This window comes from Tachysurus vachellii, chromosome 9 (genome assembly GCF_030014155.1).
Source record: "Tachysurus vachellii isolate PV-2020 chromosome 9, HZAU_Pvac_v1, whole genome shotgun sequence".
Lineage (NCBI taxonomy): Eukaryota > Metazoa > Chordata > Actinopteri > Siluriformes > Bagridae > Tachysurus > Tachysurus vachellii.
This window is the reverse complement of record NC_083468.1, coordinates 7,880,520-7,908,134: the sequence shown is the minus strand read 5'-3', so window position 1 is coordinate 7,908,134 and position 27,615 is coordinate 7,880,520. Positions and strand designations below refer to the sequence as shown.

Sequence of the window (27,615 nt, the reverse complement as noted above, 5' to 3'; positions counted from 1 at the left end):
GAGAGAGAGAGAGAGAGAGAGAGAGAGAGAGAGAGAGAGAGAGAGAGAGAGAGAGAGAGAGAGAGAGAGAGAGAGAGAGAGAGAGAGAGGCGGTGCGCGCTCCAGTTTCATCCTGTGACGTTGCGTTCTGGACGCGCGCCACCGCGGAGTTTCACTACAGCTCCGTTCGACATCACGAGTCAGGAGAGCTGCTTCCTACCGGCTTTTTTTTCTTATTCATATGTATATTTCTATTCTTTCTATTCTTTCCCTTTATCTTCTTTGCTCTAGTTAATAAACCACAGAGCTATGATCATAGCGCAACACTAACCTATAGTATAAATACAACCTAAATCAGGTAAGTTTAACTTCTTCTAGCTTGATAACAGTATCCATCCCCAGTGCTTTCTTTATACTGCAGCTGTTTCTTTATACTGCAGCTGTTTCTTTATACTGCAGCTGTTGGGATTTTAAGGACACGAGGGGACTGAAGATCATGTGTCACATCTGTTACCCTATACATTGACCAGAGGGGTTTATGAAATCTGACACAAAATCTTTTCTAACACATTTGAACATTTGAGTGTTGAACAGTATTGAGCTGGCTTAATTTTTTTTTTATTATTTTTTTTATGATTCTTATCTAATGCATGGAACTCTCCTATAAGCTGTTATGTGGTGAATCGTGTGTGCTAAGGATGCTTTAGTGCTTGCTCTTAGTTAGGAATAATGCCGGGCTATTGACCATCTGATGCTCTGCTCTGACATAACTGCCTGTATACATACATCTGTGCTTCATTTCTCTCTATAACCTGCCATTTATAAGATTAAGAAGTACTTAAGCCTGCTCTGTTTGTTATAAAACAGCAACCACACTACATCTATCTGCAAAGGTTGCCAGGTGTCTGCTCCCTCGGTACACTGAGCCTGGTGGCATGGTTCCAACCTGGAATTTATACCTCTGATCTTCTCCCTGCAGAGACCTAACCGGTTTAAAAACCAGGTGACGTCAAAATGCATTTAAATAACGACAGTATATCAAATACATACCTGCTTACCTTAATCTTTCAGCAACACCCACAATATCCCTTGTAATGTGAAAAAATACGAAAACATGTTTTGCTTATACTATGAAAGACGTCAGTTACCCTAATCCTGCATCATTATGTTCTGTTTTAACAAATAACTCACAGGCTTTTAATTCTTCCCAATAGAAAGCAAGTAGTTTAAATACTGTGGGAGTGCAGATCTCACATTTAAATACAGTTGTGACAATGCTTCAGTGATCCTGCCCACTGGGCAGGATCACACACACCCACAGTTTGACCCCAAAAAGGAGTTCAGCTTCAAATACGCCTGCGTCAAGGCACTAGGCATGTGTCAGTAATCACAATATGTAGCACACACATTGTTTGCATATGGTTATTGCTACCACACCCACATTATATTAAGTTTGTTAGTGTTTGTGCTCCAAATAAAGACTCTCCCATTCTGAACATAGCGTACAATAAGCTGTAAACTCTAATATTTATCAGTAGCTCCACAATGAAACAGTTAAGGTTGAACAGTGCGTTATATCATGAGGTCTATCTAATGGTATAAGAAAGAAGAACGATAAAGTCTATAGGATGTATGAATCTATTGTCTGAGCTAGAAAGAAATCAGCCCTAGCCTCACTTCATACATAATATACATTGTTGGTACTACTCTGCTTGGTGTTACAGTCCAAAATAATCTGCCTTAAAATATTTGATAAGAGTCAATAATCTGATGCCAAAAATGAACACTTTTTATGTCTTTTTATCTTTTGGGAATTTACCTGTTGGTTCTGCCATCAAAAGGGCAATATCCAAAGAGGCAGAGTGCCTCAAGTGGTTAAGGCTCTGGGTTGTTGTTTAGAAGGATGAGTAGGCTTTACCCACTAACAATCTGTCACTGTTGGGTCCATGGCACTTAAGCCTTCCTGCTCCAGGGGTGCTGTATTAAAACCGCCCCTGCATTCTGTTCCCAAGCTCCATAGCTAGGATATGTGAAGAAAATTCCGCTGTAATGTATATGTGAGAATAATAACGGCGCCTTCTAATTTAACACATCTAGATGTAAATATTAGGAATTTAAAGATGAAATTCTTATCATCTAACTCTTTTAATCTCAAACCCAAGTCTCTTCACCATATAGCAAAAAAAACAAACAAACAAACAAAAAAAACGTTAGCCTTGCCTTTTCCAGTATGCTCAGAGGGGAGTGTATAAACTCTTATTCAATGAGAGTATAGACTCTTTCAAAGCTGACCAAATCATAGCTCACCTTTTTCACAGCGTCTCACACGCTTGACTTCCGATGGCACGTGATCCTCAGCTTTACCATGAAATTTGTGATGAATGACTTCATTTTGCGACATTCAAATAACACAAAGAAAACATTAACCCTGATCTTCTGTTGACTGTTGAGTTTAATTCTAGGTCTAATCAAACATGTTTTAACATTATTGTGGAAGGAAAATCTTTTGTTGTAAACCTTTATTCTTTTTTTTAATTCTTTTTTTAAACAAACATTAAAGTTTTTGTTTACTTTTCCATTATTAATAACTATTATATAATCTTAATATTAATATTAGTTGATAGACATTCTCCCACTATATTTGCTATTGTTTAAAATAAACCCAGACAGGCTAATAAAACACTACAAAAATAGACAAGATTTTAAATGAGAGGAAGTTATGCCAACTCAGTCTGCTACATTCTTGTCTAGAGAACTGTCACAGCTGTGTGAGCCTAGGATATTAGCTTTTTTGTGGGATTGGTTCATTTTCTTTTGGCTTACTATGCTTGGCTCCTTTCAGTAGTTTTCCTCCAACATATATAAGTAGGAATTCAGTGAAATTCTGACATTAACATTTTGCCAAATTTGGGGAACTATGGGTCATGTTCATGTTGCTGTGTGTATGTGTGTGTGTGTGTGTGTGTGAACCTCAGCTCAGAGGGTTACTCTCAGGGTCATCTGGTGAAACATTTGCGCATACGTTGGCTCAATGCTTCATCTTATACCATAATTACACCCTGCTCATGCCTGGACTAGCATAGCAGAATGTATAAACCCAGAGTCTTTGAAGTGGGTGTATTCCTTGGCAGTAGGCTTTACCCACTGCCACTGGGCAAAGTACATTGGGTCTGGACTAGAAATTGCTTAATTAGAGTGTTTGCTATTGATCCCCAGGGACCGTTTTAGTATGATGGACACTTGCTCAAGGAGTGGCAGACTTCACTGTATCATTTGAGGCTTTCTATCCATCACATATATATGGCATGTAGGAATGTGAATCTTAATTAAAAACAAATTTGACTTGGGTGAAAGTATTAATGTTCTACAAAACATTCTCTGAAGGCAGGGAGTCTCAGCAGGTAGCATTATTACATCGTAGCTTCTGGGTGTAATCCTGAGATCAGACTGCTTTCGATTCATAAAGAGAGCTTAGTTTCTTGTCTGTGAGAGATTCTTCGGTGATCTGGAATGATCTTCGATGTTCTTTGGTGATCTGGAATGGATTTATTCGTGCCTCACGGCAACTGTTCCTACTGTAACCTAGACAAACACTTACTTGGAGATGAATGAATGAATGAATGAATGAATGAATGAATGAATGAACATGACCCTGACCCCTTGCAAAAATTTACAGACCATGTAAGGACACCAGTGTCCTGGAATACTTATTTTACATTGAGTAATCACATACACATACGTCTTCTTTTTTTTTGTCAAAGTCTGTGACAGCATGGTATGGCTACATGCTTTAGTTTTTCTCTGTCTGGTTTCCCCTTTTAGTATTTTCAGTATTACAATAATGTCAGTATCAATGCTAGTGCAGGACCCAGGCCATCATTTCTTATGCCCTTCCTCTGCTGATGGTCATCATCCCATCCCCTGCACTGCTCATACTTTAAAACCTTCAGCCTTCAGTTCAACGCAACTGTGAAATTCTTGTTATTTATTATTATTGGATTATTATTGCAAGCTACTGAAAGCTATCTTTTGTTTAATCTTGACATATAATACAGTATCATAACACTTAGGTAGGATAAACCAGTAGTTGTGTAGCAATCAAGAGAAATGCAGTACTCAGTCAGCACTGATATTTACAGAAAATGTGCAATATGAAACTTGTGTTACTCTATTCCTTCCATATTGTGTTTCTTTGCTCTAACATGTATAAGTTCACTTCATTAAGGGCTTATTTGTGAGCTGATGAGTTGAGTCAGGCATGTTAAAGCAGGCATGATTAAAATGTACAGTTCATATGCACTTCAGGATTAGGACAGGGATTTTAAGATTAGAAAAATTCCTTTATTCCAAGATCTAGATAAGGATCTAATATGATTGAATGAATGAATGATTGAACCATTGATGAGTATTTCATGGAAATGTATAATGTTCATCAATTCAAAGTAATTCTTTTGACTAATGAAGCACTCTTTTGAAGATGAGACTTGTGTTTAACTTGAAGTGGAGAATTAATGCATTGTGGTCTATTTGTTTTGGTTGTTTATTTTTTTATTTTTCAACCACAGATGATATGCTATAAAATCTGCTGAACCACAAATCTAATTCTAAAGTAATGATTATGGCCACATTTAGGCTTGAGGTTCCACAATGTCATAGTAGTGATTTGTGGTCCCTGTGTGACATGCAACACAATGCATGTGCACATTGTATATGCACAAGTTAATACATCATATATCACTATAGCAAAGGGAATTTACAGAAATGGAAGGGGACCCAACTGTATGCATGTATAGAGGTGTTTAAACAATTGGCCTCATATGAAGCGTCAGAAATCCTAAACTTACAAATTGAGATGGTTTTATTCTAAAATACAGGGAGCACTAATTGCTATCCTGACAAAAAAAAATGTGACCAAAAATATACCCTGGCTTTCGTTACTAAATAGAGTAGTCCTTCTGCATGGACTGCTTTCACATCTAATTGATTACATGATTGTGCTTTACCCGCTCAATGATTTCCTCCATTGCGAACTCTGATTCTGTACATTTCCATTAACAAACTATGAAATCTTTAATAATGGCTTCTTTCCCCAGTTGGATCTCACCTACCTTTCAGCACTCTCTCTATAGTCAGAATTTGGCAACTTTAACTTACATTTCATTCTGAAGTCCTTGTGAACAGGAGATAGAAGGGCCTAATTTTTTTGCCATAAAAAAAAAAAAACTAATGAGATTCTTATTACTGACTGATTCTTAGTACTGACTGATCCCAGTAAATTTGCAGGTCAAAAATGTTAAATGTTTTTCACATATACAGTATTTGTCTGTTTTTTATCATATAAATCGGATGCCTCTTAACCCTCCAAGGTCATTTCTTAAATGCATGGTGTGTTTTCTTTTCTTTTTTCCAGCACAACTAAGTTCTGTATGACTGTTTAAGTTGTTATTTCATTATTTGTTATATTCATTATTTGTTATATTTCCATTATTTCAATTTCAGTCACTTACAGAAACCTGTTGCTTATTGGTCAGTTTCTAAATGTTGTAGAGACTCAATTACAAAGCATACGATTGATTGAAAGTCCTATTACTAACTCTTTTCCAACTTTTAAAAATGAAAATAAACAAATAAAAACACAAACAATTGTCACTGGAGTGCTACGAAATTGTAAAGCCAGTACTTGCAGCTATGATTAATTAATTAAGCAAGAAGACATGACCTTTCATGTGTGACTTCACAGAACTCAGCAGGTTAATAATATTTGGCCAAGTGAAGACATTTGACAGGACATCCTTATGATGTCATTATAAAAATAATATATCCATACGTGAGAGCAGCTACGACATTTAAGTCTAATTAAAAACTCATTAAAATGTTTACAGTAACATTAGCATGTGAATGCTATAACATTTTAGACATTCAAACATTATAAAAATATAAAAATATTATAAAAATTATAAGAAGAAATAAATAAATACACATAACTTGAAATCAATGAAAGAATAAATGGAACAAATAAAAAATCGAAATTTCGGTGCTCTGTTTGGGAAAAACTAGAGAACTTAAGTTTTAAGAGAAACAATAACTACTACTACTGAGCAGAATCTATGTCTAACCTATAAATAATAAACAACAAAAATGTAATAATGTTACTCCAGTTGAATGATGTACAGTACAATGATGTACAGCGTCCGGACAAGTTTTCATTTCTGAACTTGATCCTTCCTGTGATCAGCGTCAGCATGGTTGATGACTGTGTGGAGTTTAATCATGACGCCATTCCCTTCTGTGCTGGTTTACATCCCTTGTATCGACTCAGATTCTGAGGTGATGCATACTTTATAGTATCTTTGTAGTAAACATTTACAGAACCATAAACAGGTACATGTTACATCAAATTTGGACAACAGTGTAAAAATCATTGCAATAATGTGAGGCATGGAATGCTCTGTGGTATGTAATGCAGTGATTCCCAGCTTGTGGTTCTCAGATACCAGCTTAGGAACCAGTGATGTAATGGATGTGTGGTCTGCTGTCCTTTATCCAAGTTGATATTTACGCTTGAGTAAACACTTGAAAGGTGTTTGTTTTCTACAGTAAATTACTGCTATAAATAAGCAGATGTACTCCTTGTGGTTATGGTGTTGCATCATGATACTCATTTGGAGTCCTTGCCTAGAGCAGCAAAGATAATGGTCGGTTTTCCTTTATTTTCTCCCACTGACAAAAACCACAGTAAAGTGCTGATTATGTGTCATAATCCTGTTTTCATGTCTGTCCTCTAATCGTAACTTGCAAACAAGAACAATTTAGGAAAAACATAACTATTTTTTTATTTAGAAAATCTTGCTCCAGCCACGTTGTTTCACAAACCTGCGTAAATAGTGACACCACAAAAAAGTGGAACATTATCTTTCTATAGCTGTAACTAATTTAAAGAAACAGCTTTCCTAGCTTCCTTGTAATCTTAGCCTACAAAGATGCTAGATTTTATAATACTATTCCTCAATAAGAAGTGAGTGACTTTGGTGAGCAAAACATGGCATTTAACCCTTTTCACCAGTACTCTGGCAATGCATTATGCTGGTGGAAAATAATTTTTAATCACTATAAACAATTATTCAAAAAAATCAAATTATAAGGGGGCACAGTGGCTTAGTGGTTAGCACGTTTGCCTCACACCTCCAGGGTTGGGGGTTCGATTCCCACCTCCACCTTGTGTGTGTGGAGTTTGCATGTTCTCCCCGTGCCTCAGGGGTTTCCTCCGGGTACTCCGGTTTCCTTCCCCGGTCCAAAGACATGCATGGTAGGTTGATTGGCATCTCTGGAAAAAATTGTCCGTAGTGTGAGTGCGTGAGTGAATGAGAGTGTGTGTGCCCTGCGATGGGTTGGCACTCCGTCCAGGGTGTATTCTGCCTTGATGCCCAATGACGCCTGAGATAGGCACAGGCTCCCCGTGACCCGAGATAGTTTGGATAAGCGGCAGGAAATGAATGAATGAATGAATAAAATTATACAGGACACTGGCTTTCAGTGCCAGGTGTATGTTTTTTCCCTCTATTGATAACCTTATGCAGAATTTAAGGTTGAAGATTACACCTTAAAATTTTAGAGGCTTATAAACAGGTACTTCGGGCATCTCAGGGAGAGAAATAAGTTTGGTATCACCATTTACTTTGAATATAGAAACGTGTGTGGACTTTTTTCTTTTTCCCTTTTTTTAATCTTTCTAGGAATATACCTCTAGAAGTCTAGTTAAAACAGAAATACAAATGTCTGCTTACACATGAGCCACTGTGGAGTGTGACATAACAAAGACATTCAATGCTAAACACACACAAAAAAGAGATTTGTTATATCAAAAATAACACTTCGGCAAAATGATTAGTCTTTGCTAAGCAAGTTATGACAGCTCTCCACTTACCAGCCAGTTTTTAGTATAAAATAATTAGTCAACTAGTAAATGTAAATGAGTTAGTATTTACCATTCAATTTATATAACATCAATATGCAATATTTCACAAGGGGATCATTCCTTCAGAAATTTTCTTTATGCTGGTCAGGGTCACAGTGAATCCAGAGTCTATCCCAGTCACACATCCCAGTTATGATGCAATAAATTTAACTGAAAATTAAATTCTAACCACTATGCTGATTTATTCTTTATGCTTTCATGGTTTACATTTAAAAGGCAGTTGGTAAATGGAGTAATTTAACTGTCAGTCAATAGCTACACTGTGGCGTCAGCCCTCCAGTGACACACGGTCACAGTTCCTGGTACAAGCACGCCAGCTGAACCATGGCAGTTCTGCCTCGGGCACAAACAGTGAAGAACAACCCTCCAGTCACTTTTTAATCTGTTAACCAACTTTCCACGAATTTTATTCAGTACATCAATGCCTATACACGTTATCATTGCTACACATTTTTTTAGCAGCAACATAATTGCTATATTTGATGTCATCCTTAACCGTTACACGTATAGACATGACTTCAAATTATAGTAAGTTATATCAATTCTGTCCTTAGGATATTATCTTTTGTATAATTTTCTTATAGTCGACAATGTTCAATTCAGAGATTAAACTTTGTAGAACTCTCATTACAAACCTTTTATCTTTTTGTCCCTTCAATTTAATTGCTCATCTGCCTCCAAGCCTTTTAATAATAGACGTATGTCTTGTGCCTTTAGGTAGAAACTGATCTAGTGAACTAATAGTTAAGGATGTTTATGTAGAATTATGGCGCATTTTCATGTTGCTGCAATGGCGAGGGCATATTTGAGATTAACTGTACATTTTGAAGGATTTTGGGAAAGTGATTCAGCTTGGAGACTGGCAGGTTCACTTACCATCCATCTGGTGTTAAATTGACTCAGGATAAAACTTGAATAAGACCATACACTGGCTCAATGCTTTACTCCTAACTATAATTACGCCATGCTCTGAGCTGACCTATGCTAGAGAATGCAAAAATCCAGGGCTTTTGAAGTGGGATTTCCTTTGGTACAAGTCTCAGCTTACTGCCACTGGGCAAGGTTTGGAGATTAAAACACAAGCATATCCCAGCACGAAGGCATGATACCTTTATGTTAGAAATTAGAGTCACTATGGACAGTTTATCCATGACAAACCCACAAATCCCAGTCATTGATGGTTTCCTTTCATTCTGTTCATTCAGGCTTTTGTTGGCATGGGCACATTTCAGCATTTTTGTCAAATACATATGGATTATACTAAACCTGTTACTGTCATACCAACATAAGAATCAACAACAACAGATGGAACTTGAGTTTCCATCACAGGATATAGTGAAGTAAACCTCAAAATAACAAACATAATTTTTTAGGCAAGAGGTAGGAATACACCAATGCTACATTCACACATGCAGCTATTTTATCTTTATGAAGTCAATAGGTTTTCCTACTACTACTGATAAGCCATACTGTAGTAATAAGGTTAGTAAGGTTTCCACTTGACAATAAATAAGTTTTCTTGCTCTAAAATGAAACATTTGTGTATAAAATTCACCAGTGTATATGTATATATACATATATATATATATATATACTGTATATATGCACCCATGTACATATATATATGTATATATATATGCACTCATATATATTAACACATGTGCTCTACTTCTTGACATTCACATGTGATATTCACTCCTGCTGCGCAGTCATTGCAATGAATCGCTCAGTATTTGCATAAAATTCAGCTATTCTCAAAATTGTCACATTGCTGGACACAAATGCGTCTAGTCACCAACTCTCATTGAAAATAAATGGTCTCTGGTCGCTTTGTTGGCATGAGCCTTGCGGTTTTCTACTACACATTAGTGGTTTTAAGTTATTCCCAAGCACCGGAAAACATTAATTTAGCATATTATTAGAAAAAATAATAGATGACTATGTCCACATTTAGGCTTGAGGTTCCCCAATGCCATGGTAGTGGCTTGTGGTCCATGAGTGACATGCAATGCACTGGACATCCGTTCATTAATATAGGCCCGTATGTGCTGAAACACAGACACAGCTGCAGCAAAGTTAAAGTAATTACAGAAGTCAGTCAGGGGGAACTTAAATCGTTTGCCATCATCATAAGCATTTGAAATCCCAACCTTACAAATTGAGGCAATTCCGTACTAAAATACAGGGAGCACTAATTACTATCCTAAAAAAAGTGGCTAAAATTTACTCAGGCATTCACCACTAAATGTACCGTGCCTTCAGCATGGGCATGGTTTCTCCAAAAATGTCAGTAAGCCGTCTTTGCTAACTCATATGTGGGCTTCACATGTGGGTGCGTTTAACATTCCAGTGATTACATGGTTGTGCTTTACCTGCTCAGCGTGGACTTTCCCAAATGGCATCACTTTTTTAACAAACTAAGGAAGCCTCTAATTGAACCGTTTGCAAATTTTTTTCTGTTTCACAAATCAGTATGAAAGTATTAGCTTCTTTTCATTTTTGTGAACCACTAATGTTTATTTGTGCGAGAATGGATGTCTCGGTATATCGATGATACTGGCATTTTGCTTGATACTTTTTGAACATGATACTGCTTGTGATGTCTGCATAACCGTGTTAAAGTGACACACCATTACACAGTTCCTTACTGTGTCAGTTTCCATCCTGTGTTTCCATCCCAATGTGATGCATCTACTGAACATTTGCAGTAAGCAGTTACATGTTTTATTTGACTGTATTTAGTGAGTGTTTTTCTACCACTAAAGTTTTATAGCATGCAAAAGGTAAATAAACTACAGTATACTTTGAGGTCAAGACGTAACATAATGATGCTAAATTTAGTTCCTTGGCTATAGCAACTAAGATAATGGCCAGTTTTCCCGTGACATAAACACAGTTGAGTGATGATCTTGTCTAATCTTTAGCTCCCAAACAGAAAAAAGCCTTTTACCAATGATCATCATCACACCCCAATTTTTTTGCTACATTTGGTCTTGTTTCCAGACTTGCTGCAGCCAGGGGTGTCTGAGAAATTGGTGTAACTGCTGACTCATACCAGATGATGTCTTATAAACAGAACCCCAACGTTTCCCTCTCTTTTTTTGTATGATTTTTCCATTTATTGGGTTGTTAACTGGCTTCCACTCATATGGAGCTTGTAATGGGGCAGCTTTATGAGTCTGTAAATGCATTTTTCAGTTTTGTTTTCAAAACTTTGACTTGTGCTTTGAGAATGTGCTAATTTCATATAAATTTCAAAAGCATGCCATTAAGAGCATGACTGACCAAGCAACACATGGTTGGCTGTTCCAAGAGCATGAAATGAGGAAAAACAAAGTAATTACTTTTTAATTGTTTTTTTTTTATCTCAAATACACGGCATGATCTGTCACGAAAGGTCAGAAAGAAATGGTGAGGGCAGAATATGAGCACGGCATATAACGTGCCAGACAATGAAGGCACAGTGTTATTTTGGTGGAGACATTTTACAGCTGATGCAGACGGAGGTGTTGAATTTCAGCATAATTACAGTGGAAAAAGTCTGACATGCACTCAGCTCGGGATTATAAAGGGATGCCACAGTTAGAATTGAGCTACTTGTTCTCAGTTTAGATGCAACTAATAAAGCTGCTGGTCTTAATTAGATCAAAAGATTCAGATTTTTCTTTTTTATATAATTTTATTTCTTTGGAATACAATATTACAGAGCTATTGTCTAGTTGGTGTTTTCAGCTTTTGGGATGCTTTGTAAATTTATTCCATGCCAAAGGCATTCAAAGGTCATGCCAGGCTTGCTGTCGCATCCAAATTGTAACTTGACTTCTGCCAGCATGGATAATTCTAGGTGATTTTTTATGTTTATTATTGTTTTATTTATTTCATGCGGTTTTAAGCTCTCAAAAAACCACTGAATGGAAACAGATTGGAAACAGAGCCAGAACCACAAGAACTGTAATTAAAGTTCATTGAAACTTTTGCTTTTTAATTAAAGGGCTTAATTTATACCCGTTCATAAGGCAACGGGCATGTCTGAATGATTACTGATTCTCATTTTGCTTCTACATGTCGAGCCGTGTACTCCATGCTCAGGAGTGGTGGTTAAAGCAGAGAAAAAGAAGGCCGAAACCCTAAAATTACAGTATGCATAAAGCATTACGAAGGACCCTGTGATTTGTTGTAGAGTGGAGATATGCCATCCGTAGCCAAAAGCAAACATTTCTTGTGTTTTTTTTTGTCCATTTATTGGTGCAACATAACAAGATTGATGAGTCCAGCTGGTTATGACTTATGCGTTGTTGTCGTTGAGCTGGTTCAGATTCTCCAATGAGCCTGGCATGCTTTTCTTTGCAGAGGAACGCATAAGATTTGTTCCTGAATTACAGTGATTGGGAGGTCTCTTTGTGATTAGGACACTAAAACTGGTGTGCTTTCATCAGACAATTGTTGCCTAAACCTGAATTAGAGCTTTGGAACGTTTCTGTATGAATGGTAAATGGAGCCATTAGTGTTTTCATAAGAGGAGGACACTGGGTTCTGGTGCAAGACTAAAGTGAAGAGTTTTGGAGGTTCCTGTCTGGATGTTTAAGCTATTGAAGATATGTTATTAACAGGTTAGTGAAAGTTCATACTGCAACTTTACAGTTGATAGATGATTTTGAAGTTTATTTGCTTCTCTAATTCTGGTGTGCTTCAAGTGTACTGAATGAATGTAATGTAATGAATTTCACTTTATGTAGTTCATCAACATCTTTAGTTTTTAGTTGTTTCAGATCTTAAATCTTTGGTGGTGAAGTGGAAAAATTCAGTTTATTTATTTATTTATTTTTACTAGAAATTGTAATAATACAGGATTAGTTTAGTTTAGAGAGGGTTTATAAGATTTAAGCATTATCTCAAGCTTATCTTAGTTAAGATGTGCCTAAACACACATGCATGCTCGTTCTTGTGCATGAGCATAATTATTTTTTGTTAGAAATTGGACTACCTCTCTAAGTGTCTGGGTTGAAGCTTTTAAAAAACAACTCTTAACCACAATGTTGCTGGCTGACCTGGTGTCAGTCACTTGAACATAAGCACAGCGGGGTGGTGCCTCCTCCAGGTGTAGGTGGAGCTGTGGTTCATATGGCAGTACAAGTGATGACAGCTCATCTTATATATGCACTAAGTGTTGCATTGACACTCTATGCAGGCAGATCACCACTGTGAAAGGACCTTGACGTGGATCTCCAGATTGGTGCTGTGGTATGTGGGACTTGAACTTTCCATTACTGATGGGGTTTAAGATTAGTTTTGGTGTGAAATGAACAATGGTTTGGGGAAAGTGGGACTCTGGGTTTTAGGATTCTCAATTAGTGCTGAGTTAAGTGGGACCTTAAAGTAGTTTATAGACAAGTGGGATTTTAAATTGATTGTGGATTAAGTTGAATTTATTAATAGTTCTTAGGAAAGTGTAGTTCTGGGTTATGAAGAGTTAAGTGGGAATTCGTAATGGCTCTGGGATAAGGGTTCTGCAATGGTTCTGAGTAAGGTGCTATGTTGGTGCTTTTCAGGTTCTTCATTATTGCTGAGTTAGATTCTGTGTTGGAACAGAGTTAGCTTCTATGTTCGTGCAAAGTTAGGTTCTGCATTGGTACTGATATTAATTTTGCATTAGATAATGCAGTGTTGCAGATTTAGGTTTGGAGTTAGAGTTTGGGGCTGTGCTGGGGCTGATGTAGGTTCTGTGCTGGGGCTGAGTTAGGTTCTGCAATGGGGCTGAGTTTTGGTCTGTGCAGGGGCTGAGTTAGGTTCTGCACTGGGGCTGATGTAGGTTCTGCGCTGGGGCTGAGTTAGGTTCTGCATTGGGGCTGAGTTAGGGTCTGTGCTAAGGCTGAGTTGGGGTCTGTGCTGGGGCTGAGTCTGGGTCTGTGCTGTGGCTGAGTTTGGGTCTGCTGGGGCTGAGTTAGGGTCTGTGCTGCGGTTGAATTAGGTTCTGCACTGGGGCTGATTTTGGGTTTGTGCTAGGACTGAGTTAGGTTTGGTGCTGGGGCTGAGTTAGGTTCTGTGCTTGTGCTGAGTTAGGTTCTGTGCTGGGACTGAGTTCGGTTCTCTATTGTTGCTGTGTTAAGTGTTTTTTTGCTGTGACTTTTAGGCTAAATGGGGTTCTAGATTGTTATGCGGTAACTGGTGCTTTAAAACTGCACTTGTGAGCACTTGTGCAGTTTTGGGCAATCAGATGGTGCTGGTGTAAATGAGCAAGTGAGGTGATAAATTAGATATCTTGAGTGTGTTCACTTTTGCATCTGTTTCAGAAATTTATTGTTGATACTTTAATAGCTTGTATAATTTGATTGGTTTCCGTAATATTTACATCAATTACATTTGTTGCCGTTATGTAGTTTATGTATGTTTTATATGTATAACATTCTCCTTTTTGGTTGCACAATATATGTCCTATGTGTCGGGAAATGAGATTTGCAAAAGCAGTTCAGAAGGATAGCGCATTCATTCATTCATTCAGTTATTATCTTTTCTCTCTATACATCTAGGTAATGTGTTATTGGTCTCCCTGAGAATAGTCTGTAAGAGAGAGCCGAGGGATGGGTGGAAATCCCGGGTCAAAGCTGGGTGTGAAAAGAGTACATAGTCACATGCATGTTATTTGGATAGGATCATTTATCTGAAAGGGACTGGAGGCCAGAATTGGGTGTTTGAAGCAGACAAATGCACAAAAGTAACTTGATTGTTGAAAGAGAGGCAGAGAATTGTGTGTAAGTGGCATTTATACTGTTTAAAAAGATGTTTAGCCATTCAGTTATTCAAAATGTTAAGTACAGTTTACATTTTTTTAAATAAAATGTACACCAACATGCAACTTCTTAAAAGAGTGGTAAATATTTTGATTGTTATAACATGTCATTTATACTCCCACTTTTTACTCTCCAGTCTTTCTATGTGAGTGACCGCACATGTAGCATGTAGTTTCAGACCCAACTGTACATGATTTAGGCTAAAAATAACAAGTGACTACAGTGGCTGACCAAACCACTGACCAAATATAGATCATCTGCCTATTCATGTCATACTATTGCTCATGGCTTTTTTTTTTTTTTTTTAAATAAACAAATCCAAGCCCACAGTTTTGTTCATTCATAAGCGAGCTCATTCCTAAGTGCTGTTTACCTGGACAGGGATTATGACACAGCTGTTTTTCATGACATCACTGTTGCTATTGCTGATGTGTGTCATTTTGTCAACTCATCTTGTTGTGTTGTTATTTTACAGATCTTATGTTTATAGAAGAACATGTTGAAGATGAAGAGGAACCACCTTCCCTGCTCAACTCCTGTGTTTTTTGTAGTAAGCTTTTAGCCTGCCATGATTTTCACTTTATGTTTCTGATTACTACAGTGTGTGCACATGCCTCTTTATCTGACAAATAGTGATTTATGTGCATGCCTATGGTACATCTATCTATCTATCTATCTATCTATCTATCTATCTATCTATCTATCTATCTATCTTACACTATACCCCTGGAAACACTGGAAAACACTAGGAAAAAAACAGCCACAGACATGGCAGCATTGTCATCATGTGACATCAGGTGTATGAATTCTGGCAGATCCTCCAACTCACCTACAATGCAGGACTAGATTTTTAATCTTGCTCACATTTCAATTTGTATCTCATCGTAATATTTTTAGCTGATTTAGGTGGTTCTGCTTCCCAAAATATAACTAGCAGCTTAATTTAAACAAAGAATGAATAAATGAACACTGTAAATAAACACAGAACCATGGAGGTTCTTTGTCATATCTGACTGCTCACTCACACCAAAGTAAAAATCAAAACCTCTCATTTGCTCAACCTGCAGTGTACCGAAGCATAGTTCAAGTCTCAAACAGGTGCCCAGATGTATTCTCTTAGATCTATATTCATGTATTCTCTCTCTCTCTCTCTCTCTCTCTCTCTCTCTCTCTTTCTCTCTAACACATATCCATTCTTTCACTGGCTCATTATATTGCATTGAGTGTGCAGCACTTGCTCGATTGACACCACAATGCAGCCTCTGTCGGTGGCCTCTGTATCATACAAACTGAGCTCATAGCCCACCTCTCTAAACACTGACACACTGAGCTGAAAATTATACTATACAACCGTACTGATTCAGAATCACTCAGCTGGCTAACATCCTATCAGGACATTTTTAAGGAGCTAAATGAGATGATTTTCTAAGACACTGCTAAGAGGAAACTTAAACAGTCTGGTTTTGTAACGTTTTGTTGTCAAAAGAAGAGAAGTCTTCACTGTGCAAGTTTCTAGAAACTGTCAAAGAGCCCTGGGCTAATGTGTGTGACATCATCTTAAATACTCTAAATTACACAAAGAGATATAGACAGATGAGTGAGACGTTCAACATGTTCATGGGAAACAACCTTGGGCGACAATTAGCCGAGTGGCAGAAGGATAGTGACAGACTGAAAATAACACTGTGAAAAATTAACTAATTTTGCAGCTGAGAGGTTATATATTTATATTTGTATATAGTGTGTATAGACTGTACTGTGATGTTTTTCTATAGACTGCAAGACTGTTTTATCAATTACATTCTTTGCACATTCATCTAAATATTAAAATTGTGTGTTAGAGTACTAAGCCCAATTTGTTTGCATTTGGCTACAGCTGCTGTGGCCATGGGTGGTGCAGACAGCTCCGTGTCTGATGGGTCAGGCTCAGGCATGCGTGTGTCTACAATGTCCTGCTGGACAGGAGCCTTCCTCGGTGAGGGACAAAATAGCCGCACATTACACACTTATGCAACCAAAAAATCTAAACTAATACAATTAATGTGGGTTTATTTGTCTTTTAGGAATGCAGTGAAGTGGAGTGTCCTGACACAGAGCTGAACTGTCGTAGTTGTCCACCAGGCACTTTCTCAAACTCCCACGGTCCAGATCAGTGCATTGTACACACACAGTGCAGGAGTCTCAACCGTCGCCTAGTGATGCTAGGCACATCGGAGTCTGATGCAGTGTGTGGTGCCTGTCTGCCTGGGTAACTACTGAAATGCACATTTGTTTTTTTTTATTTGGTATTCGCTTTTATCAAAAGTGATTTAAATTAATGTTTGTTCTGTCACAGTATGTCACTCTGATCTGATCATGTGTGTGTTTGTGTGTTGCTGTAGATCTTGTGTGTTTGTTTGCTAATGGAATGCTTGTTGTCCTTCAGGTTTTCCCGTGCACTGAAAACACGGAGCTCCAACACCCAGCATTCATGCATGAGAAGTGAGTGCTTCTGTTAATGTTGTTTATTTGCAAAATGAACTCACATCTTTTCTAACGGGTTATTTATTACAATAATGAGATGAACACACTTCATACATTTAAAAGTGTAATTCAATAATAACGTCATCATCATTTCTCTCTCTCTCTCTCTCTCTTTCTCTCTTATTGGCTCCCACTATTTTATTCTATCACAGTTTCTCTGGTGCGTTTGCGGCGTAATGCAGGAAAGGGTGCTCGAGCAGGCGGAGCCGGATCAGGTGGAGCAGGAGTGGGCAGGGCTAACAGCACAGCTGTGCATGCAGCAGAGGAGAAGACTACAGAGTATGCCGTGTTTGCTCTTGTCCCTGTGTTCTGTGTGATGGGCCTGCTGGGCATCCTCATCTGCAACCTGCTCAAGAAGAAGGGCTACAAGTGTGCAGCAGAGAAGGAGACTGCAGAGAGGGAGGCAGGCATGCTGCAGAAAGATGGTAACACACACACACAAACACAAACACACACACACACACACACACTCACTCATAATCTAATGCTCTGATGTTTGCATATACTCACACACACATACACACACATGAGTACACATAATGTAACTCACTCCCTTTTTCTTCACACACTGATGTTCTCATATTCACACACACAGACACACAGACACACACAGTACTCCTAATCTATAACTTGCCCTTTTTCTTTATATATTGTCACTCTGTTATTCACACACACACACACACACACACACACACAAGTATTCCTAATCTATAACAAGTTCTTTTTCTTTATATTCTGATGCTCTGATATTCACACACACACACACACACACACACACACACACACACACACACACACACACACACACAAATATTGATTAAAAAACTTATGACAGATGTGGACAGATGTGTTTTGTATGCATTCTTCAGCATGTGTATATGTACATAACCTGGAAAATACAGACACTTTACAAGTAATATATAGTATGTTTAACAGAGGGCTGGGAAACATCCATATTTACTAATAAATGCTTTATTGTGACATATTTACTGTGAGAACTAATCAGTAGGTAGCCTCAGATTCCTGTATTTTTGGGCCGTGTTTTGCGGTTCTTCTGAAACAAGCTGCATTGTTTTGCTTATTAATGAAGAGAAAAGTGGGTTTTTAGCTGTGATCATGAAATTATTAACAGGAAATAACCTGACAAAACATTAACTGTAAACAAATAAATGGTAAACGTATTGGTGTCAGTAGAAGACTATATTCATGAACATGAAGTTATTTTGAAGAATCAAACCCAGTACAGATCACTAATCCCTTGCACAAAGTGATATTATGTGAGTGAATATAGGTCATTAAAGAAGTGCACTTATGCTCCCAAGTGCTTCTGGTTGCAGATAGCAAAAGTACTGAGACAAGAAGGAGCTTCTCCCTTCTAAATTATGGAACAGTAAAATGGTTTGTATGTCACACTACTTAGTAAAGGCAAAAAAAATCAGTGTAACATCCCCCCAGTTGTTCCACATACTGTATAACATGATACTTTGTCTTTGCGTCTCCCGATCAATAATTTAAGTGCATCTTCTGACGCTGTGTGTGCTAGAGCATCATAGTGGTGTCTGTGTTATTGTGTCCTGTTGCTTCTTGGCTATCGTGCATGTTAACCTTTGAATTTTTAACTGAATAAAGTAGGGCAGTCAATGTCTTTGCAGAATTTTCCCCTACATAATCAGTCAGCCATGACATTCATGTGTGTGGCCTCACATGATGACCACAGATCTATTTTTTTTTTGGAGAAGATGATCTTAACAGCAACAAACGAGATTGTCACACTTGGTTTATGCTGTAGGCTACTCTATATTCATGTAATGAATTTATAGAGCAACACAGTTATCCAGTATTGAGTATATAAGTTTGTTTGTTTGCGGTAGAGCCGTTGTGTTTTCCATGATCAGCGAGCCACACACAAAAGCACTAATGTGATTTAACAGGGATACCAGGTTTCAGCTAAAACTTCCAGTCCAACTACATTCCAAAAACCACACAAAAGATCTGAAACTAGTCCTAAAAATGTAAGAATCAGAAAACCGACAGCAGTCTTTACACGGAAAAAAAGGTCACTGTGGTGCATACAGATTTTAATGACACTGTTATTGCTTATTGTTCTTGTTTAATATCTCCAAAAGGCTTGCGTGTGGGATTTCTAAAAGTGTATGAGATGAAACACTTTTAGAATTCTCTATGAAAACAGATAAACATTTGCTAGTGAAATGTATCTGATATGAGATTGTTAATTAACTGATATCTTGGAGATTTCCTTTCTCAGAGTTTTGCAAAGTTTGTTATACACAGGATATAAGTATAAATGCCATGCAGTAATCTATCTGTGATGACTGGCTGGCTGTGAGGGTTTGTTGTGTGTTCTCTGTTAGAAAACCCATTATAGATGTGTACAGAACTCTATACTAATAGCTGTACATTTCCCTTGTTGGTTGCATTAGCAACATCTACAGAAGAAAACTTCAATCAATACATTGGCAATATATTGTGGGAAAATAATGCATCTTGAACATTCTCTTTTTGGTTAAACTATTCAAGTGCTGAAAGCTTGACCAGGGCATTTATTTTTAAAGGTTTTGGTTATATTGTGCCAATAATTAAATCCCAGCAAGGTAAAGATCTGTGTTCTTGATGGTTACATGGTATTTATACCACAGCACTGTTGAATTCTCAATTCTGATTGGTTAGAAGGTGTTGATTCATTTTTTATAACATCAGCTCTGACGGTCACTTTTGCAGTTGTGCTCATTCTAAAGTTATCATTTCTATAGTAAGAGCTAATGGTGGCTGCTCACAATCAAATCCTAACCTGCACTCAGTTCTCGTTTTTGTATCTAATGATGGATGCTGGTGTGTTTTGCAATTTCTCTGTAACAAACTGTATTTTTGTCTTGTTAACTCTAACGTCTGTTCATAGCTGCTATAAAAACGAGAGTGTAGCTCTTTACAATTATGTGCAATAACTGCCTTCTTCTATGGCATCTGATTAACAGAGAAAACAGTTAATAAAACAAAGAGAAAGAGATTTCTCTTTCCCATTGAGTTGTACGTAGTGCTAATATATTACAGTTCAGTGAGGTTCATTGTGGTTCTCTTGGCTCTGCAGCTTGCTATGAATTACATTACTGAGCTGAGAGAGTTTGTATGCCCTTGACTCTAATCCAGTCCTCTGTGGTGTGTGTGTGTAATAAAAAAGGACAGCCAGAGGACAGCGGAGCTTAGAGGAGAGAAATATTCAGGAACTGCCTACAGTGTGTGAAAAGTCACATTGTAATGCTGTGTTAAGGTGTGTGCCTAATAGAGAGAGATAATAGTGGAGGATAAAGGATAGAAAGAAAGAAAAAGTATAACAGAAAGGGTGAGATGTTATAATATGAGTGAGGAAGTCAGAAATCCCTAGTTCACATCACTAATGATTCAAGCGAAAGGTACTATTCAGGTACAATGAGTCATTCATGCAATAATGTGCGAGTTGATGGATTAATTATACAGGAAACCAAATAAAAAGATACTAAAAGTAGAAATGTATTACTTTAAATGAAACAAACAGTGTTACTTCCTGCTACACTGTCTGTATTCAAATAACTGTAGTTAATCTCTTGAATTAATATTTTGTCTGAGGTCATATTTACATTTACCTTTATGGCATTTGGCAGACACCCTTATCCAGAACCATGCACAAAAGTTCTATTATGTCTCTAACAATGAATACATTAACACTGGTTCACTAGGTTAAAGACTTTTTTGTTGTTGTTGGGTTTTTTTAATATACACCTACAGCAAACAGGGGAAAAGTTTTAGTTCAAGTGTTTCAGGAAGAGGTAGGTCTTCACCCATCATTTGAAGACTCGGCTGTTAGCACATTTAGGAGATGTTCATTCTACTACCTTGGTGCCAGAACATATAAGAGTCTTGTTGTATACCTACCTTTTACCCTGAGAGATACCTACCTTTTACCCTGAGGTGGGACCAGCCGAACAGTGCTGGTACATTTGAGGGAGCAAGGTGCAGTGCGAGGAGTTATAAGATCTTTGAGGTAAGAGTGAGCTGGTCAATTTTTGGCTTTGTAGCCCAGCATCACTGTTTGGAATCTGATGCGTGCAGCTGTGAGAATTTAGGCAGGTTGAAAACAAGTCGTGCAGCTGAATTTTGGATCATTTGCAGAGGACGAATTGCGTTCATAGGTATACCTGCCAGAAGTGACCTGCCACCAATGTCGTGGCTAATAGTTGTAGAATATAAGCACTTACTCCAAACATTGTGTTCGGTTTCAGCTCTTTGTGTCTCTCCTTTATTTTTTTTATGCCATTTTCACATTTGGCCATTTACAGTTCCACCAGCTAACTTGTCCTCTATCACAGTGGTCCCCAACCTTGTTATCGCCGCAGACCGGTCAACGTTTGATAATTTTCCCGCGGCCCGCTTTGTTTTTTTTTTTGTTTGTTTGTGTTTTTTTTGTTTGTTTGTTTGTTTTGTTTGTTTTTTTTGTTTGTTTGTTTGTTTGTTTTGTTTGTTTGTTTGTTTTTTTTGGGGGGGGGTTTGATTCTTTATATTTTAGCTTTTAATACATTAAATTTAATTGTATTTAAACATGCCTTCAAAATAAAATACAGTTACACCAAAAAATGAATATAAAGTGATTTAACATTTTAACTCACTAGAACGCTAAATCAATGAGAACCCTGAGCTTGTTTCTTTACAACCAGACGGTTCCATCTGGGGGTAATAGGAGACAATGACACTCGAAGTGTGTTGCTTATGTCCAGTTTATTCCGTTGTTTTGTTTTGGTTGCTGTCACTGCAGAAAACCCCGCTTCACACAGATAGGATGTCGGAAATGGCAATAGGGATTTAAGTGCTGTGTTTGGCAACCTCAGGGTATTCCGCCATGACTTTAATCCAGAACACCGGCAGAGTTTCTAACTTTCTAACGACGTCTGTTTCGTACTCATTTATGCTAATTTGTGGGTTAAATTTGAGCAAACACAATATACACGTACACCAAGCACTGTTAAACATGAGAAAGTACCGGTGAACAGAGAGAAGAGCGATACACACCTTCTCTCCACCAAAGCTACAACGCCACTGCCGCTTGCTGCCGCTTGCAGCCGCTCAGCTCCAGACGTCACCTAAAACCGCCCCGATATTTTGCACATGCACGGTATTGGTGCGGCTTTAGGTGACGTCTCTCAGCTCCCGGTTATCCTCTCGTCCATGGAAAGTCGCACAAACCCGAGAGAAATACACCACGGTAAATAATTTAATGTTCATTGGGCGGCCCGGTACCATTTGATCAACGGACCGGTACCGGTCCGCGGCCTGGAGGTTGGGGACCACTGCTCTATCACACAACAGCTACCGACTAGGTGACACATATTTCCTCCAAGACATGAAGCCGGCTAACTTCATTTACTTGCTCTCTTTTGCATACATTTTATTGACGGGAGAGAGTGTAATGCTATCCCTCCCTCCCAGAGAGCACAGTCAGTTTATTTCCTTAGTGGAATTCAAACTTATTCTCTTACTACAAAAATCTTCAGCCTGTTTGTTTGTAGCACTTGTATCACCATTAATATCTTTAACAGTGCTTTTCTTGGATTGGTATCTGCTTTAAACTTTCAGATCCACAATTACATATTTACACCTTGTCATACATTCATCTTACAGATTAGACCTCCAGATTCAACACAACCATACCATTAGGCAACTACACAATAAGCCGTTTACACTTTTTACAAGACTGAAAATTGAAAAATGGGTAAAGTTGAACTATATACACTTTACTTTCTATGTTATTTTGGGCACAGTGTTGCAACAGGTATTTTTTCCACCTCTCAGCTCCAGGGTCTCAATAAGTTCCTGGGTTTCACCCTACTTCCTAAAAACATTTTTTATAGTTGAGAATTAAAATGCCATTCGTGATTATTGTATTTTCCAGTCCTGATTACATGATTAACTAACATATCACACAATCCTAATAGAGAGAATAACAATATTGCAGCAATTTAGTCAAAACGTATATGTGTGTGAGTGGAAACCAGCAGCTAGAGAGATCTGGATGAGAAGCTGTACTTCGGTTGGAATGTGCATGACAGTGTTGTGGAGATTTCTACCTCACCGAAGGAGAATATACAGGAGTAGATTGGGGTGTGTGGGATCCTTGGTAATGCTGAGGGACAGACATCTTCAGTCATCTCTTATCGTAAAAAGCTTTATCCATAATATGATCTGAGTACAAAGTGAACATGCAAAGCACCAGCACCAGAGTCAGTCCTTTTTTCACTGAACTTTAATATATTTGAATTTTATTAATTTGCTTATATGTAACACAATGATCCTATGGATCCCACAAGAAAACAATAGATTGTCCTGGCTAGATTAGAATAATCGCAGCTGTCAGTGACAGTGTTTAAGATGGATGAATAGACAAGAATACTGAGTGGGCTATTCGCAGAAACCCCCATGCATACACATACATCTCTGGAATTCTAGGGAGGGGGACAGATACCATAGAGACCAACAGGCATTGTTGTGGGTCAGCGGGGACAGGGTAAAAGTGATCCTATGGAAATTCTGAAAGTGTTCACATACACAAAGCCAGATGTTGTGGGAAATTTGAGGTTGTAGGAAACTCAGAGAAGCCAAAGCAAAATTTTTACATCATACCACTATTCTAGTACCTGAATGGAAACAGAGCACTTGAGCAGTATTTAAAACTAACAATTGGATGTTGAAAAGAAAATAGACAATTGACTTTAATTCTTTATTAATCAGTCTACAACCCTGAGCATTCTGTTATGTTAATGATTGGATCCTGACTCAAAGCTCTGAATGTTTGTTTGTGTGTATAGGTAATACTGGCCCGTATGTTATAGAAGATCAGAATGAAGACACTATAAGTGCACTAGTGCGCCTCATCACAGAAAAGAAAGGTATTTTATTGTCATTTGTCCTTATTAGATTCAGTTTTTTCCGTACACGTATGTGTGGCTGGCTAAGACTTCAAGTCTGCGTGTGTGTGTGTGTATGCGCACGCGTGTTTCAGAAAATGCAGCTGCCTTAGAAGAGTTGTTACTGGAATATGAGAAGAAGCAGACATCTGGTAGCAAAAGATCATCAATCAAGTAAGAAAGCATAGAACATTTACAATTTTTTACAGCTTGATATTTGATAAAACATATTTATTACCTATACGCCTACAGAAGCTCATGCTAACAATGAGGTCATGCTAATTTAAGAACTTATTTAATAAGCCAGTATGTTATCATCACAGCTGGGAGGATTGATGTGGTTTGGCAGGGCATCACAGAATCCCAAGATGAGCAGTAATGAGATCAGCACCTGCTAATAGTTCTGGAGAATGTAATGAATAAATAAATAAATATAGTTAATTTCAGATCAGGAAACTATCACATCATCACTTACACATTAAAAATAATAAATAAGTAATATGGAAACCAACATAAATTGAACTTTCACATATATTGAGTTGTTATATCTCTCCATCTGTTACTGCATTCCTCATTCAGGTTCCCTGGCTTCCTCCAGTTCCGCTCATTGCCCAGGATTTGTAACCACCATCACCTTCATACTATCAACGGTTTGGCCCTACATTCTGGTCTTGGCTGCTCACGTTGCAGTCAGAAGAAATGGCCACAAGTACTGTTGCCCCTCACCATCGACACAAATAAGACATCGTGTGCCACATCCATCCCTTCCACACCTGGCGAGGGAAGGGTCCTCAATGTAGGAAGGTGCGGTATAGTATAAATATTATATTTTAAAACTTGTTTATCATTATCATATCCTGACACTGATGACCAAACACCATTAAAACTCAGTAATTATTCATTGTCATGCCATCAAATACCAACCCACACCAATATTTCATTAAAATAACCACTATTGCTAACAAAACAATATAAATAGGCTCTCCAAACTAAACACTTTCCCCATAGCAGACTACTTCATGACTCTTCTAAAGCTGCTGGAGCTTTCTTATTTATATTAAGTATCTAAAGCTTTGAAGAAAGCATCAATAGTTCAAATTTGTTGAACACACTTATTAAATCATGTCCCAGATCATAACCTTTAACACAACTGATGCGTGATTGACAGGTTCCAAGTGGCTCAGATCCTGGAAGGGGACCCAGTCTCTGTGGCGGCAACCCCAGCAGAGTCCAGTGACATTGATTCGATAGACTCTACCAACATGGAGTCTGCTGAGGAATTATCACTTCTGGGCACGTGCTCTTCCTCAAATTCTCACTCTTCAAAGAACAGAAAGGATGTGAGTGACTACAGTAACTGAAGAACATCCACATTCCTCTCTTTCTCTGTTGTTTTTGTGAATACCCACAGAGTTCACTTCCATCTGCTCAGTCATTCACTAACAAAGCATTCACAGATTTTTAAACAATCCTTTTATTCTGGTAAATTTCATATCAGGTCTTGAAACAACACACTGAAACAAAATTATTTTAGTCACTAGTAAATGGACCTTTTTACAGACATTTACTTTCATGATATGGATACAAGAATGATGGATAGATAGATAGAAGGGTGGCTGACGTCACAGATTGTGCTTGAAATCTCTCTCTCTCTCTCTCTCTCTCTCTCTCTCTCTCTCTCTCTGTCTCTCTGTGGATATATGAACGTATGCAATTGACTGACAGACAGACAGACAAATAGCGCAAAATGTACACAAACAGGATAACATCATGCATGTACAGGTGAAATATTATTTAACACCACATACACACACACACACACACGCACACACACACACACACACACACATACACACACATACACACACACACAGACACAAAAACACACATACTTTATCATAGCATTTGTGCATTTGTTGCAAAGAATTAAGAAAATAGAACATTTCTGATATAGCCTGATAAACTGTGGCTACAGCATTAAAAAAGTAGATAAATAAAATGATATAGTGTGTCAACTGCTAATGCTAATTCAGCAAGTCGGGGTTGACCTCTAGTGTATGAGGGGAGTAAGTGTGCATATCTACGAAAGTAAATAGTAAAGAGAAAGATTTCTGCACACCTTTTGTATTGTTACTAGAATTCCTTTCTTAAATCCTTGATTAATTGCATGATTTTATTTAAGCTCACCATTTTTCATCTTAATATTGAGATATCTATACTGTCCCCTTTAATACCTTGTTTTGTTGTTTTTAGTCCCTTTCATTAGATGTTTGAGTGAATGAACGAATAGAAGAACAAGCGAATCAGCCATCGGGATTACGTCATCAACACCACACCGAGCAGAACCTCATCGGTGGGCTCCTAGAAAGTGTTTGAGGCTGAAGCAGGATGGGAATTATATTCACCCCTGTGGGGAGTTAGCCTTGAACTTAAGTAGACTGGAAAACAGGAATTGGTCTTCTTAAGAGTTTTTAAAGCTTTTTTTTATCTTTAAAAAAAGAAAAGAAAAGTTATGACAGTAAAGCTGCAAGCTGAGAATGAATATTTGTAAATGAGAAAATTTGTATGGAGAAACAAGACCTGGCATAGCACATTAATACAAAATGTGAAATATAACTAAACATTATTATGCTGGCTTTGTAGAAGCCAACATTCTGTTTTCCTATTTAAGCTTAGACAAGAATTTATAAAATTTAATGCGGCCTAGGGCTTTCGAGCCACATGCACCAAATTTGGATATGTTGTAGACCCTGGTCTGAAGTTTGTTGCTATTACGTTACTAAGCGATCCGAGTACCGGGTCTCAAATTGGCCTTTTTTCCCATAGACTCCCATTATAAATTTTGGAGGTTTATAACTCGGCAAGCTTTTGAACTATCTACACCAAACTCGGCCAGCTCCTTTAGGGTGACACTCTGAACAAAGTTTTTTCGGCCTTTCGGTTGTGCCGCAGCCCCGCCCCCAAAATATGCAAAATCAAAAAACTTTTTACAACATGGACATGTGATATATCAAAACACTCAGCCCAATGAGGGTAACTGCCTCAGGAGTATTCGAATGACATCACATGCTCGTCTCCACTTGCCTCCAAATGTTTTGGCACCCTATCTTTCTGTCCACTTGCCTCCAAAAGTAACACTGACCCTAATGTGCGAATACTTGCACCGTCAAAGCCAACATCAAAGTTTGTCGCGACGAACTTTACAAATCTAGTTCAAATTGTTGTTTAGATCTTTATAAATATCCCACCATGCAGAGTAAAGACATAGAGAATTTCTGTATCTTAATACTGAATGTATTTAGTCTTAATGTGACAGGCATAGATATCTCCAATACACTTACTTGCATGTCAGAAACACTTGTCTTTTTTATCCTCCAGCCTCCAAAACAGATACAGCATA

At 37.9% G+C, this 27,615-nt stretch overlaps 1 protein-coding gene across 1 annotated transcript; it reads left to right on the top strand.

The window, feature by feature from the left end:
- Positions 1-279: 279 nt before the first annotated feature.
- relt (RELT TNF receptor) lies at positions 280-27,615 on the top strand. Its single transcript, XM_060878563.1, has 11 exons — positions 280-337; positions 15,218-15,292; positions 16,619-16,717; positions 16,806-16,990; positions 17,168-17,223; positions 17,418-17,690; positions 24,117-24,197; positions 24,311-24,389; positions 24,795-25,019; positions 25,384-25,555; positions 26,469-27,615. Exons 2-11 carry the CDS (start codon positions 15,239-15,241, stop codon positions 26,487-26,489), a joined length of 1,245 nt encoding a protein of 414 aa, XP_060734546.1. The 5' UTR covers positions 280-337; positions 15,218-15,238; the 3' UTR covers positions 26,490-27,615.

What these genes read in the sequence shown, in the direction of transcription:
- relt (XM_060878563.1), top strand. Translation starts at nt 15,239, where the DNA reads ATGTTGAAGATGAAGAGGAACCACCTTCCCTGCTCAACTCCTGTGTTT. An exon ending in AGCAAAAGATCATCAATCAA is followed by an intron (nt 24,390 to 24,794) that starts GTAAGAAAGCAT and finishes TTCCTCATTCAG; the next exon opens with GTTCCCTGGCTTCCTCCAGT. An exon ending in AGGGTCCTCAATGTAGGAAG is followed by an intron (nt 25,020 to 25,383) that starts GTGCGGTATAGT and finishes CGTGATTGACAG; the next exon opens with GTTCCAAGTGGCTCAGATCC.